General features: G+C 43.1%; 1 protein-coding gene across 1 annotated transcript in view; it reads left to right on the top strand.

Annotated features, from left to right (window-relative positions):
* AGPS (alkylglycerone phosphate synthase) overlaps positions 1-14,954 on the top strand; it is a 386,322-nt gene that overhangs the window by 127,722 nt on the left and 243,646 nt on the right. Inside the window, exon 8 of the mRNA XM_082260060.1 lies at positions 7,761-7,841. Within this exon, the coding sequence (XP_082116186.1) occupies positions 7,761-7,841 (81 nt within the window). The remainder of the gene's footprint in view (positions 1-7,760; positions 7,842-14,954) is intronic.

Here is a 14,954-nt window from a genome sequence, read left to right as displayed (position 1 = left end):
TCTGTTTTGATCGCGAGCCACCCTACTGGGTCTGCGTCTACGCACACTGAGTGCTCAGACAGTGAGGAGTTTTTCTCTGCTCCTCTAGCCATGCATCAAGAGGTGGTGGTGGATGAACTGATTGTATCAGAGCGTGAAATTTTAAAAATGTCAGAGGCGCCGGTCCCTTTTAGCACCGCAGGTCCTCCACTGTGGCTGGGGTGTTCCCCTTTCCCACTTACTTTGACAACATTGTCACATAACAGTGGGGTTGTCCAAAACGCACTTTTGTGGTCCCAAGCGTTTTGCTATGCGGTATCCTTGTAAGGATTCCCTTCTTAAAAAGTGGATGGTCCCACCTGTAGTGGACTTGCTGGTTTCCAGGTTAAATGAGGCTACCATAATTTGGGTGGAGGAGTCCTTGGCTATTAAAGATCAGGTTGATAGGAGAGCGGAGGCTCTGGCCCGCCATACGTTTTTACTATGTCTGGTTCAGCTTAGGCCAGTATTTACTATTGCCCAGGTGTCGCAAACTCTGAGTGGGCTAAACTTTTACGTTGGGTCCTGGAGGGGAAATTACTTCACCCTGCCTTTGCGGAGCTGGCAAATCAGTTGATCCAGGGGCTACAACTGTTTATCTGTGATGCCTCTTTGGATGCAGCTCTTTTGATTTTTAAGCTGTCTGTATTAGCAGCGGTCCTTCAGCTTATCTGGCTGACAATGCTGGTCTGCGGACCAGACTTGTCAGAAGGCCTTATCTGATCTCCCCTTTGTGGGGGATTGCCTGTTTTGGGATAAGTCCTTCAGGGACCCCCCCCCCGGAGGTTCTAAGGGGACCTGGTTTGGCAAGCCACGAGAGGCTCTTTCAGACCTGCGGACAATGCTTCCTCTGCATAATGGGGTGCCCCCACCCGTATCTGGAGTGGGGGGACATCTTCGCTGATTTCCGGATCCGTGGACCTCTCTGGTGCAGGTCAAGTGGGTCCACTAAGTCATTCGGCCTGGCTACAAGATCGAGTTCTGGAAAAGTTTATCCCTTCCAACCTGCACTTGTCCCCAGATCACTTACGGGTCACTTTGGGGCAGTGCAAGACTTGTTACTTCATGGGGTGATTGTTCCGGCTTTGGAATGTTTTCAGGGGTTTTACTCAAACCTGTTCACAGTTCCCTGGTGCTAAACTGCTTTGTGCGGGTACAGAAGTTCCCAATGGAGTCCATTCGCACGGTAGTGGCGTCCCTACATCTGTGGGATTTTCTCACTTCTATCGACATCAAGGAAGCCTACGTTCACATTCCAAGATGTGCCAGTCACCAGTGCTTCCTCCGATTTTATCGTGGACAAGGAGCATTATAAGTTTGTGGTGTTTACCTTTGGTCTCGCCTCCCCTCCTCGGGTCTTCACAAAGTGTTGGCCCGGTGCTAGCATTGTTGCGTTAGCGGGGGATCGTGGTACTGGGGTACCTGGACGATTTTCTTCTGCTAACAGAGTCTCTGACTGCTCTGATGGACACCTTGGAGATTACACTGCGATCTCTGAGTGAGTTCAGTTGGATTCTGAACCTTCAGAGGTCCGCTCTTGTTCCGTCCACAAAACTGGACTATCTAGGTGGATTCAGCCTCAGCCAGAGTGTTGCTTCCTCTTGAAAAACTCCAGAAATTGCAGAAGGCAATTCAGCTTCTGTTGTCCAGCAGACTGTCATCCCTCCGGGCTTGCATGCGGTTGTTGGGCCTGATGACATCTACCTTCGAGGTAGTTCCGTTTGCACAGTTCCACACGAGACCTCTGCAAAAAGAGATTCTGGTAAAATGGGACGTGAATCCAGTCACTTCGACAGGGAAATCCTTCTCTCCTTGTACTGGGCAATTGTCACAATGGATGCCAGCCTGTCCGGGTTGGGAGACATCCTCGGCACAGCTTGTGCTCAGGGGGTCTGGACTCGGGGGGGAAGAGTCCAGACTGCCTATCAATGTACTGGAACTCAGAGCAATCAGACTTTGTCTGTATCATTGCACAATTCATCTTCAGGGGTGTCCGGTACGAATTCAATCGGACAATGCCACGAGCGTGGCCTATGTTGATCACCATGGGGGCGCAAGAAGTGTCCTGGCACATCAGGAAGTAGTGGGCATTCTAAGGTGGGCAGAACGATTGTTCCAGCCCTCTTCTGTACACATTCCAGTGAAGGTACAGAGGTTTGTGGCATGGTTGGGATCCTCTGTCCGACACCTGCGTCACAAACATATGTGAGAAAAAAGGGCAAAAAAGGAACTATGTTGTAGAACACACACACACACACACACACACACACACACACACACACACACACACACACACACACACACACACACACACACACACACACACACACACACACACACACACACACACACACACACACACACACACACACACACACACACACACACACACACACACACACACACACACACACACACACACACACACACACACACACACACACACACACACACACACACACACACACACACACACACACACACACACACACACACACACACACACACACACACACACACACACACACACACACACACACACACACACACACACACACACACACACACACACACACACACACACACACACACACACACACACACACACACACACCCCTTGCCAGTGTTTATATGTCTATTTGCTGTAATCCATTTTTTTTATGAAAAACATTTCCACATGCTTGCCAGTACTGTGCTGCTATAACTTGAGTTCCAGTGTATTCTATTAATGACACTCTGATAGGGAGCTTTGCCGTATAGCTCCCTCTCCTACAAACCCCGCTGCGTCTAATAGTTACCGGGCAGCAAAAAACACCTTGGGTGTACTGTGCTGAACATTGGCTGAGGAAGGAGGGGTGGCTTGCCTTTGAAACGTATCTCAATTGGCTATTCCCCTCCAGGTTGATAGACTGACTTCCAGGCTTTGACAGCTCACTCCCCAGCGTCATACGCTGCATCATGCAGCGGCATGGACTGATAGCCCCCCCCCGGGCAGGAGAATCTTGTACTGAGCCTTTTCGGGTCTAACACTTGCTCTGTTCACACCTTTTGTGAGTGGCATTTTTTATTCATTGTACATTTTTTTCATTTTATATTAAAACTGTACTCCACCAAAAGTTGGCTTGGTGCTTCCGTCTCCTCTCCCTCTTCAATTAATACAGTGCGCCCAGCAAGTGCACTTGTTGGTGCTGCAAATAGTTCATTTGGGCCATCTTAGTCCAAATTAACTTTTTAAAGGGACATTAAACATGTAGATCAGCTTTAAGGTGGGTTCAAGCGGTGACCTGTGCTCTATGCTGCAGTAAACTGAGAGATAAGTAGGCCAGCCTGTCATGCAGGACACCATTGCATAATTTCTAGGACGTGCCCATCTGCTCCTTGGAGGCACTAAATTTTACAGGGCCACAGCAGCCTGAATTGTCAAAGCTCCATATCCAACAGTATGTACAGTGTGTTAAAGGAGTATATTTTAACATAGTATGAATTTCGCAGACTCCCACAAAATGAAGTACACCAATTGTTTCTAATAAGTCAAATTCCAGTTCAAAACTCTTGTAACATTTCTATTGCTATGGGTAACATCCCTCATTTTCTTTTCAAGATTTTGCAATAAAAGGGATAATGTGAGCCACCTGTTACTTAGGTTTCTCTCTTTATAGTTTTCTACCCCTTATTTGTAATAGTGGATACTGGTAATGATTAACATTTAAAGTGGAGTTCCAGCCTTTAAAAAAAAAAAAAAAAAAAAAATTGCCTTCCAGGGATCCTGCGATGTCGGCGCCCCAAGCCGATTCGTCAATTGGCTTTGGGTGCAGGCATCGACATCTTCACTAAGGGGAAGTTAAGCCTTGCAGCTTCACAGCCTGTTTCCTACTGCGCATGCGTGAGTCGCGCTGCTCTTTCTGAATGGTTCTGCTGTCTTCTTGGACCTGTGTTTCTCCCAGAAGGCAGTGGGGGAAGGAGGAGGGGCCAGAAATTTTGTAGTTCGCCACACAGCAATCTTACCAAGAAGTGGGAGCGGGTACCTGGTTTTGACAGGTATCCGCTCCCCCCCCCCCCCCCCCCAAAAAAAAAGTGGCAAATGTGGCAGTGGAGAGGGTGCAAACAAGCAGTGCTTTGCCCCTTTGGTTGGAGCTCCGCTTAAATTCCTCAGGTAAACGACAACAAAACAAGGGCGCACTGGCCTAGTGCATTATTATCTCCTAGACAGGTTTATTAAAATAATAGATTAAAAATACTCGCAAACAAATTTCTTGATAAAAAGCACATCGAATTATCAAGTTGCCGTGTCATCTGTTCTCATCTACAAGCCTACAGTCAGGTTGGACAAGAGTATTGCACCACTCAGAGCGCAGGGAATAGGTGCTGCATCGACAGTACATTTGCTTGTTAAATTCCTCAGGTGTTGTAGGCCAGGCCAGCAAGTTCATCTCTCTTGTGCATGCGGGAAATGGCATAGAACAGAGCAAGCTCAATAAACAGTATAAAATTGATACAGAGAGGTTTTGAGCATGGTATAGTGTTCTAAAGGTAAATTTCTAGCTTTTTGGGCGCCACATCAAGGTCCTGGCATTCTTAGCTCAGCACAAGTGATTAATCTACTTCATAAGACTGCTGCCCCAGAGTATAAACAGATATTATTTGTCTTTATAGCTTAGCTTCACTTAGCTAGTAGTAGTTAGTCACATTCAACAGGACTTGTTCTGTAATGTTGAAGATATTTTAAGCCACAACTTCTGTTCAGTGAGTGTTGGGAAGATAAGCTAGCATTTATATCCATATAGGTATTACGGGGGAGACCAAACTCTCTCACTGGGACACCGCCAGCAGGGTAGGATTAAAGGGCTATACCTCTGTCAGGTGTTTAAAGTGGAGTTCACCCATTTTAATAAGTTTAGATGTACGTAATCCCCTTTAAAAATGCTTTTACCAGTGTAACTATTTATTTATGTTTTTTTTCTATTTATCCGCACTTCCGGGTCCGGCTGCCTATAGGCGATTACGTCACTAGGGGATTCGCAAGGTATCCCAGCAGCCCTTGCGAATCGCCTAGTGACGAAATCTCACATTATTGCACCAGCTGTACTCAGGGATGGATTGCTTGGAGTCCGCGCTCCGCCCCGCCTCCTCTCAGTGAGCTCTACGGGATGTAATGCTTTCAGTCCGTGCTCACTGAGAAGGGGCGGAGCGCGGACTCCAAGCAATCCATCCCTGAGTACAGCTGGTGCCGTTGTAATGATGCGAGATTTGGTCACTAGGCGATTCGCAGGGGCTGCTGGGATACATCCCAGCAGCCCTCGCGAATCGCCTAGTGACCAAATCGCCTATAGGTGGCCGAACAAGGAAGTGCGGATGAATAAAGAAGAAAAAAAGGTATTTCCTTGCAAAAAAAATAGTTTAAAAATGCTTTTACCAATGTAAAGGGGATTACGTACATCTAAACTTATTAAAATGGGTGGAACTCCATGTTAGTTCTGGCAGTGACCTATTCGACATCCCTTTAAAACAGGGGTATCCAACCTTTTTACCTTCGTGGGCCACATTGGAAGAAGAGTGAAGCCTCATGCACAATGGACCTTTTTACAGCTGCTGTTTTTGGCTTCAGACTTTTATTTTCTGTAGCCAGTAAACTCCCCAGCAGGTTCTCCTATGTGTCCATGCAAACATAGGCTTTTATCAGTCTTTTTTGGCTGGTGGTGTTTTCTGGCTGGAAAAACCCCCCAGAATTTATGGGTTTGAAGAGAAGTTTTTCCGCTGTAAAAACGCTTGAACGCCGAAAAACGCAGCTATTCAGAGTTTGAGCGGTTTTGAGCCATAGGTTTTTGTAGGAGTATAGCTTTGCTAAACGCTACTGCAAAAATGCTGCAAAACTAATTTTACAGCTAACGCTGCTAGCGTTTTTAGAACTTCCAGTGTGCATGAGGCCTTATTGTTTTGGGCCACACACAAAATAAACTAACAGTAAGGATAGCTGATGAGCAGAAAAAGTCGGACAGATCACAAGTTAACAATCACTGATATAGATAAGGTACTTATCTGAGTAATAAAACTAGTGTGATGTTTGACACTGTTTTTGATAAACTAACACATCAATATCTGGTTCAATGGATGTAGTAGCAATTCTCAACAAATTCTCAAGGTGCTCATCGTATATTTTGGGTCTAATTTTCCCCTTGTGTGCTTCAGCCTTGAAAATAGTTGCTCACAAATCTAGGTGCTGTTGAAAACCGATGACATGAAAAAGGTGTGATTGAGAAGAGTGGGATATTTTTCTTTGGGAAGCTAAAACTTAGACACTGTCCAGTTTTTCTTTCGGCTGCATGTGTTTACTTTCTACTTGTTGCCACTGAGCGGTACGGTACGGTTTGGTTCAGTACGGTTCGGTATGGTACACCCTGATCAGGCTTGCGTTTCCACTGCCAACAGTACCTAAGCTCAACAGTACCTCAACAGTATTGCTCCACCCTGTTGGTACGGTACTAATGTGCTCGTACCCCAACGAAAGGGTACCAAAAAAGTGGTACGGTTCGGAATTAGGGTGCCATTTACAACTTTTGCAATGGAAACCGCAAAAATTGCGTACCGTACCGTACCACTCAGTGGAAACGAGGCATAAGTTTAAGAGCCGGTTCACACTACTCCGACTACTCCGACTTGGGACACGACTTGTGTGCCCTCAAGTCGCCCCAAGTCTCTTGTCATCACAAATTCAAATGAATGAGAGCCGTCTTAATATGCACTACTGAAGTCGCTCCAACTTTAGAAAAGGTTACTGTACTACTTCAAGGCGACCTCTATCCGACTTGTGCACATAGACTTCAATGGGAGTTGTCTCTAAGTCGGATCCTTATCTTATTTCAAGCGACTTGTTATCAGACTTTCCAGGAAGAAGAAAAAGATTAGCCAGGCATTCCCCACAGACAAAGTCGCCTGTCATTTAAGTCTCTTCAAAGTAGTGCACAAGTCTCTTTAGAGCTGGTTCACACTGAGGCGACACGACTCCTTACTACTTCGGGGGCGACTTGTGCATTACCATGCACCACGATTTCGGAGCGAGTTGCAGGGACTTCACATAATGGAAGTCTATGCAAGTCGCTCCGAGGTTGCCCCAAAGTAGTACAGGACCCTTTTTCTAAGTCGGAGCGACTTGTGCCGCTCCTATTAGAACGGGTCCTGTAGCGGTCAATGAACCGCGAGGGAGCGCGACTTGTCAGGCTGACAAGTCGCCTTAGTGTGAACTGACTCTCAAAGTCACGCTAAAAAGTCGCTCCTTCATGGGGCGACTTTCTGGTCAAGGTAGTGTGAACCGGCTCTAAATGTATTTTTTTTTTTCTTTTAAAACAATTCCCCAAAAAAATCAACCTGTTTTAAGTACGTTTACGATTTTTTTGTAGGGCCACATTCATATCTGACTTGGGCCGCAGGTTGGACACCCCTGTCCTAAAAGAGTTCACCTTTAGGAACAAAGGTTCAATGCTTTGCAGGCTTCTGTTGAAGCAAAAACGTGCATGTATTTTTTTTTAAAGGTGAACCTAAACAGTAAGTGAGCAGAAACTTCCCCATTAGGGACACAGACAACAACTAAAACCCAGCAGGGGTTATAACCCTTCCCCAGCCTCCCCAAAAGGTCTGGGCTACAGTTCAACATTTAATCCAGAAAGCATGGCAGAACTTTTAGACTCTTTATGCTAGCTGTACCCTAAATGTGTGTTTTTTTTTTTTTATTTTTTTTATCCCTACAGAGCAGAATCCTATGGATAGATGAGAAGAACCTGACTGCTCATGTGGAGTCTGGTATTACAGGGCAAGATTTAGAAAGACAGGTATGTGAATTCAAGTTGATATTCTTGATTGTATATTAGTCCTGGAAAATATCTGCTCACTCATTGACAATTAGGCCCCATTCACACCTAGTAAATTAGAATTGTGTGTAGAATTGGCATTTATCTGTCTGCAGTTCCAAATTTGTACAAAAATCACAGCAAAGCATGCAACGCACATTAGGGTGCCATTCATTCCTAATGGCACCCCAAATGCGTTGCGATTTTGCCACAATTGTCGCATAACAAAAACGTGCGAAGCTCATCGCTTAAGAAGGTGCAGAAGCTTCTTTTGCACGTGGAATGCGCATAGGGCAGCCAATTCAAATAAAAAGGCTGCCCTATGCACACCACGTGGAAAAGCATATAAATTTCCCCAGGAAAATTGTGAGCTGGAATTTGTGAAGTGCGTATGGGGCCTGAAGATCAGCATATTGGTTGCGAAAATTTGTCAGATAAATGGTGTTCAAAAGATAACCCATAAGAAAGCTGGAGGTGTGGGGATGGTGGACATTAGGGACTTTTACCTGGCGTTTCAACTTGACTACCCTAAGCATTGGTTTATCCCATAAACGGACACCTTTGGAAGCTCTTGTCCTCCATATCTTGGTCAGCCAGCTGCCCCAGCATGACATTGTGAACGTAAACCTAAAAGCATGGGCGGATTGATGGAGGAATTTCAAATTCTAAAAGGGTTTTATTTCATACTTCTATGTGTTCTCCAATTGATCTCTTTTTACAGACCACTGGGGATTGATGCAGAGCATAACCTCTCATTGGTACTATACTCCATATAATTTGGCTAAGTTTTTTCCTCCCCTAATTCCCTGCTATGTTGGCGGGATGTGAGTAGGTGGTCACCCTAATTCACATTTTATGGTCCTGTAAATGCTTGACTCGTTTTTTTGTGAAAATTCTTAGATATTATGAGCGTTCTGCTGCCCCCTAACCCTACGTTGGCAAAATTGAACCTGGGGACCGAGCGCTACCTAACTACAGTATATATTATGATATGATTACCCATATTTTACTGGCAGCCAGAACTGTCATAGTTAGGCATTGGAAAAACCAAATGGCGCCTAACCCATCCAAAGTTCTTTCCTTAGTGAGCACTAACATTGCATATGAAAAAGCTCAATCCCTGAGCCTCAACTCCTAGGTCACCTTCCATGAATGTTCTTAGAATGTTACTGTGCTGCCATACCTCTAGTACACTGCTGTAAATTATTGGCTGTAGGATTTTTTTTTTTTTTCTTCCCTTTTTGTAAGTGGGTTTCCTTTGCATTGCCCTTAGTGGGATAATTTCTGTACTATGTTTGTATTGTTGTACAAAAAACATAAAGTAGAACTAAAGGCAAAGCTTTTTTTTTTGTCATTTTATATAGAGTAAGGTAGGTTTAAGACCCCTGCCATTTATTTATTTTATTTATTTATATTTTGCAATCTGTGTCCCATAGAGGAGAATTACCTTCACTTCCTGTCCCATGGCCCAAACAGGAAATCAGAGCAAATCCCTGCAAATTAAGGGAATACCTTAGGGGGCCCCCCAGGTCATTAGAACTAGTGTCGCCATTTGGAAGATTGTCCTCCTTGTACATTGCTGAGGACAACTCAAAATGTGGGATTTTCTTTTACTTTCAATAATAATGGCAAAAAGGACAGATAGAAAGGATGGCTCTACCTAATGGGGATCCACAAAGCAATAAAAAACGAACCGATTTCCTAATCCATCGCCACTTTATCCAAAACTAAAAAAAAGAAAAAAAAAAGAAATTGCCTTTAGTTATACTTTAATAAAAAATTGAATGCAATAAAAAAGATAACCCATTGCTTGCCAGCGGTGGACTGAACTGTCATGGCTTCCTTGGATAACAAGCTTTTTTATTCAGGTTCTCTTAACCACTTGCCGACCGCCGCAAGTACATATACTGCGGCGGTCAGCCCCGTGCAGGCAAAGGGACATATGGGTACGTCACTCGCCCGCAAGCCAATAGGGGGCGCGCTCCCGCTCGTTCACGGGCATCCCCGCGCGAGTGACCGTCGGTTCCGATCTCCCGCTGGAGTCCCCCTGCCAGTGTCCTTTTTACAGTAACAGTGCATATGCATAGCACTGATTACTGTAGTAATGTCACTGGTCCCCCCAAAAGTGTCAAAAATGTCAGTCAAGGGTCCGATGTGTCCGCCGCAATGTCGCAGTCCCGCAAAAAAAAAAAAAAAACGCAGATCGCCACCATTACTAGTTTAAAAAAAAAAAACAATAAAAATGTCAAATCTTTCCCGTAGCTAGTAAACGCAATAATTTTTTGCGCAAACCAATCAAAATATGCTTATTGCGATTTTTTTTTTTTTTTCACCAAAAATATGTAGCGGAAAACAAATTGGCCTAAAATGTTAAGATTTTGATTTTTTAAATTTTGTTTGGGGAATTTCATATAAAAAAAAATGTGAAAAATATTGTTTTTTTTTTTTTTTTTTTTTTTCAAAATTGTCGCTCTTTTTTTGTTTATAGCGCAAAAAGTAAAAATCGCACAGGTGATCAAATACCACCAAAAGAAAGCTCTGTGGGGAAAAAAAGGCCGTCAATTTCATTTAGGTACAGCGGCGCACGACGGCGCAATTGTCCGTTAAAGTCACGCAGTGCCAAATCGCAAAATAGGCCCTGGTCTTTGAGCAGCCAAATCCTCCGTTCTGCACTGTTTTTATGAGCAGAACCCCGTGCCATTGGTGCACTTGGGTAGTACTGATTGGAAATGCTGGATTTTTGTTAGCGCAAATCTATGGAACTATTAATATGTATAGAGGGCCTCAAGCACGGCCCACGACATCTCCAGCATATTTTGTACATCAACATCAAAAATTTTTAGGCCTGTTGTATTTTTTTTCCTGCATATCGCATCGCATACGTAGGAACTGGAGTACAATAACCCAAAGCATTAATGTCGGTGAATGCAACAATAACCTTTAGCATTGGTGTTTGTGGACACAGTGGCAACACCCAGCATTGGTGTCAGTAGATGCAATAATAGTCCCCAGCATTGGGGTGAGTGAATGCAGTAATGGCCCCCAGCACTAGTGTCAGTACTATTACCCCCCCCCCCCCCCACTTTGGTGGTCACAGGCAGTGAAATGTAACCCCTCTGCATTTGTGGTCAGGTCAGTGGATATAATCCATTTGGGTAGCATGTCTCTTTTAAAATAAAAGAACAAATCCAAACTGCCTCTCGCTTACATACTAAAGTGAATGTCTTGGTTTTGCATATAGTGGAGAACGATTAAAAGTCATGATGTTTGATTTTTACTGTTATCTGGGGTTCCATTTGAGAGATTTCCACTCAATTCATGACCTGAGGACAACATTCAGTCAGAAGAGAATTTAGGGAAACTCTCCAAAAGCAACACAGACGTAAAAACATTTTTTTTTTATTAGAGTGGGGAAAAGCTAGAAGTCCTATCATGTTGTTTTTTTGTCTGTGTCCCTGTTGCAGACAAGAGTTCTTACCCTTTCGTACTCTATCCAAAACCTAGAAAAAATGTTTTTGGCTCGACATTCACTTTAAAGCTGTATTAAACCCAAAACTGAGAATGTAATATATTGCAGCTTATCAATCCTTATATGTGGTGGCTGCATTAGTTTTTTCTTTTTTTGGCTTTTTTTCCCCTTCTCTTTACACCTGGTGATCTGGCTAGTAACACCCCACCTTTATTGGAGTACCTCCAATCTGGAGGAAAGAGCACAGGGGCACCTTCAGACAGCAGCATTGTTAATTCGGTGGTGGGAAGGGGAGGGAGTGTGTTAGATGTACCAGCAGATTTAGATACACTAACAAATTGAAGCAAGTGACTGAGGAGGTAGATACGGGATTTTGAGGGTGCCACACACAAAATATAGAAAAAATAAATACATTTTTATTATAATTATTAAAATATTTTGGCAGATAAAAACAATGGAAAAAAAAATATTCATACAAGCAATGTGTTCATCTCTACATGTTTCACCAGACTATCGCTTCTTCAGGAGATTTTGCTAGAGTATTGCATAAAGCCCCGTACACATGCATCGATTATTGGCCGGGAACTTTCGGCCAACGTCCGATCGGCCGATTTTCGGCTTGTAAGTATGATGTTTCTGACAACCGACTCTGACTTTTCGCCTGAAAAAAATCTGCTTTGCAGGCTATAAAATTTTTGTTGGCCGTCAACACAACGGCCGATTTTCCGTCAGTCAGTACAGATTTCGGCAGACAAAAATCTGATGAGCAAGACTGGGCATGCTCAGAGAAGAAATAACACACGAAAAGTAAACCAGCACATGACATCACTTCTGAAGTAGATTTTTGTTGGCCGAGAAAATTCGTGTGCAGTCTAGGCACATTCCAACCAACAAAACACCACTCTGGACAAAAGTCGGACGATCGGTCGGCCGATAATCGTTGCGTGTGTATGAGGCATAAAAGTGGGCCCCCAACGAAGGTAACTTCCAAGGCACAACACAGAATCCTCAGTGAGGTAAAGAAGAACCCATGAGTAATAGCTAAAGACTTGAAATCCTCACTGAAACTGACAAACATCCCTGTTTGAGCCAACCATATAGAAGTCTTTAAACAGGCAAGGGCGCTCATGACAGAACACCACGGAGCTGCTCTCCCAAAAAAAAAAAAACCCAAAAAAACATTGCTGCGTGCCTGAAATTTGACAAATAGCACCTTGGCAATCTGCAACTGGTAAAAAGTTGTGTGGACCAATGAAACACTTCACTTTTTCTATTAGAGATAATTAAGACTCAACATTTGTTTTTTTTGGATAGTTTTGGGAAGAGTGCATACTTCTGTGAAGTTTTATTTTATTGCTCTCCACGATCCTGTCGAGGGAATATTACCTTGCTCTGGACAAAAGTTGGACGATCGGTCGGCCGATAATCGCTGCGTGTGTACGAGGCATTAGCTACACTAACAAATTAAAGCAAGTGACTGACGAGGTAGATTCGGGATTTTGAGGGTGCCACACACAAAATATAGAAAAAATAAATACATTTTTATTATAATTATTAAAATATTTTGGCAGATAAAAACAATGGAAAAAAAAAATATTCATACAAGCAATGTGTTCATCTCTACATGTTTCGCCAGACTATCGCTTCTTCAGGAGATTTTGCTAGAGTATTGCATAACAGTTCACTACAGAACAACAATGTATTAGCATACAGATACATCCAATTTTACATTTAATTAACAAATTAAAGCTATACTCAAGCTCATATTTTATAAGCAGTTTTTTTTCCTTTTGGGATGAGGGTTTTTCATTAATAAAAGCAGATAAGTGCCCCTGTCGGTGGTAAATTATTTCTCATCCCTCTAACTGCTACATCTGCAAGAGAACTTGTTCTTTTGAAAAACAGACTTACTAGCCAGATCACCAGGTGAATATAATGGAAAGAGAGCCTAAAAAGAAAACGAATGCAATCACCACATCTAAGAATTGGTAAGCTGCAATATAATAAAGGATTGCTTTTGGGTTTAATACCGCTTTAACTTCTTTGTACGATTGCCTCCACAATCTCCTCACAAGAGCTCCGGTTTGGTCGAGTCTCTGTTTTCTGTTCTCTAGGTTAGCACAAATATATTAGAGCATTATCACTGACATTTTACCAATGAACAACATATGTTATGCCAATATAACTCATACATTTCATCAACTTCACTAAAATTTGCTTTTTACAGCTCAAGCTGTTAACGGTAACATGTTTTAGATTTGGCGTCCATTTCCTCCTCTTCTCAGACACCCCGATTGAAGCTATTAATACCGGTCCTTTCCAAATGAAACCTCTATTACAAACTGCACTTTTTCTACTTCTCAAAAGCCTTTATAAACAAATAGGACTGTCCCGGACGCTTTTTTTTTCCCCCCACATATTTTTATTGACATATTACCGGAGTGGAAATTCTCAGTTAACCAAAATGGATTACCGCTGATTGATAGCCTGGTACACCATAAACCCCAGCTTCACAGATGGTTGAGTCTGTACCGTTTAATGCAAGACTGCTGAGCTTTGAAAATAATTTCACTGGGACCGCGCGCTTTTGTTGCAATTTAAGGGCATCTATTCCAACTCAGGTGCTGTACAGATGGCAAAGCCGAGCTAATATAGAAAAATGAGGAACAAGTGACTATTTAATGTACAGGAATGCATGATCTGCATCACTAATAGATGGTGCTGTTGCATACAGGAAACCCATCCAGATGGCTGTACATTAAAACACATCAGTTCTTGAGAGAATTAAGTGTAGGCAATTTGCTCACATTATTGAAAGGCTGCTTCAGATCACATTAGAGGAAAGGGACCGCGAGATTAACGACTTTATTTATTGGGGTGATTTACATGAAGTTAGCAGTATTTTTTTTATTTTAAACATAGTCTGCTGTTTGCTTGCTCTATGAGAATATATTTGGTCATGTTCTGATTTGTTTGCTTAAGAAATAATTCATCAGCTGCTGTTAGAGTTCTGTCTAGTTATGTATGACTAGATATTGGATTGTTTTATTTTATTTTTTTTTGTACATAGAAATGATTAGGATATTTTAGAGTGGGACTGCACAAAGTCAAACACATGGCCTAAATATGTAATAAAGCTGCTTGCTGTGGCAAGAGAAAGTATGTGAACCCCTTGGAATGAACTGGCTTTCTGCAGTAATACCTGCCATACCTGCTGGTTAAAGATAGTGATCAGTGGCTATAGCAGCTGGTAGTGATAAGCACAAGTAAAATCCATCATACTGGTTGTACCCAAGTTGATTGATCGATCAACTTGGTACAATCAGGCTGCCCACACATGGTTCGAATCTTCGAGATTCGAAATCATCTATGGCCAGCCTAAGGGCTCTTTCACACAGTCCGTCAGTCAGACGGACTCCGTTTATCTCAGCGGGGGATCGATCCGCTGATCCCCCGCTGAGCAGGAGGGTGACAGCTGTGTTAAGCATTCACAGTGCTGGAGGACAAAGTAAGTGAACCCATCGACTAGTTACTTCAATGAAAGTTAATTGAATTCAATAGTTTGCACACCTGGAATCCACTTAATGAAGTGAATTTGGAGGTGTGGTTTAGGGTTACTTTGATAA

Source organism: Pelophylax lessonae, assembly GCF_965119305.1.
Source record: "Pelophylax lessonae genome assembly, chromosome: 6".
Classification (NCBI taxonomy): domain Eukaryota; kingdom Metazoa; phylum Chordata; class Amphibia; order Anura; family Ranidae; genus Pelophylax; species Pelophylax lessonae.
Note: the sequence above shows the minus strand (reverse complement) of the source record. Positions and strands in the feature narration are given on the sequence as shown.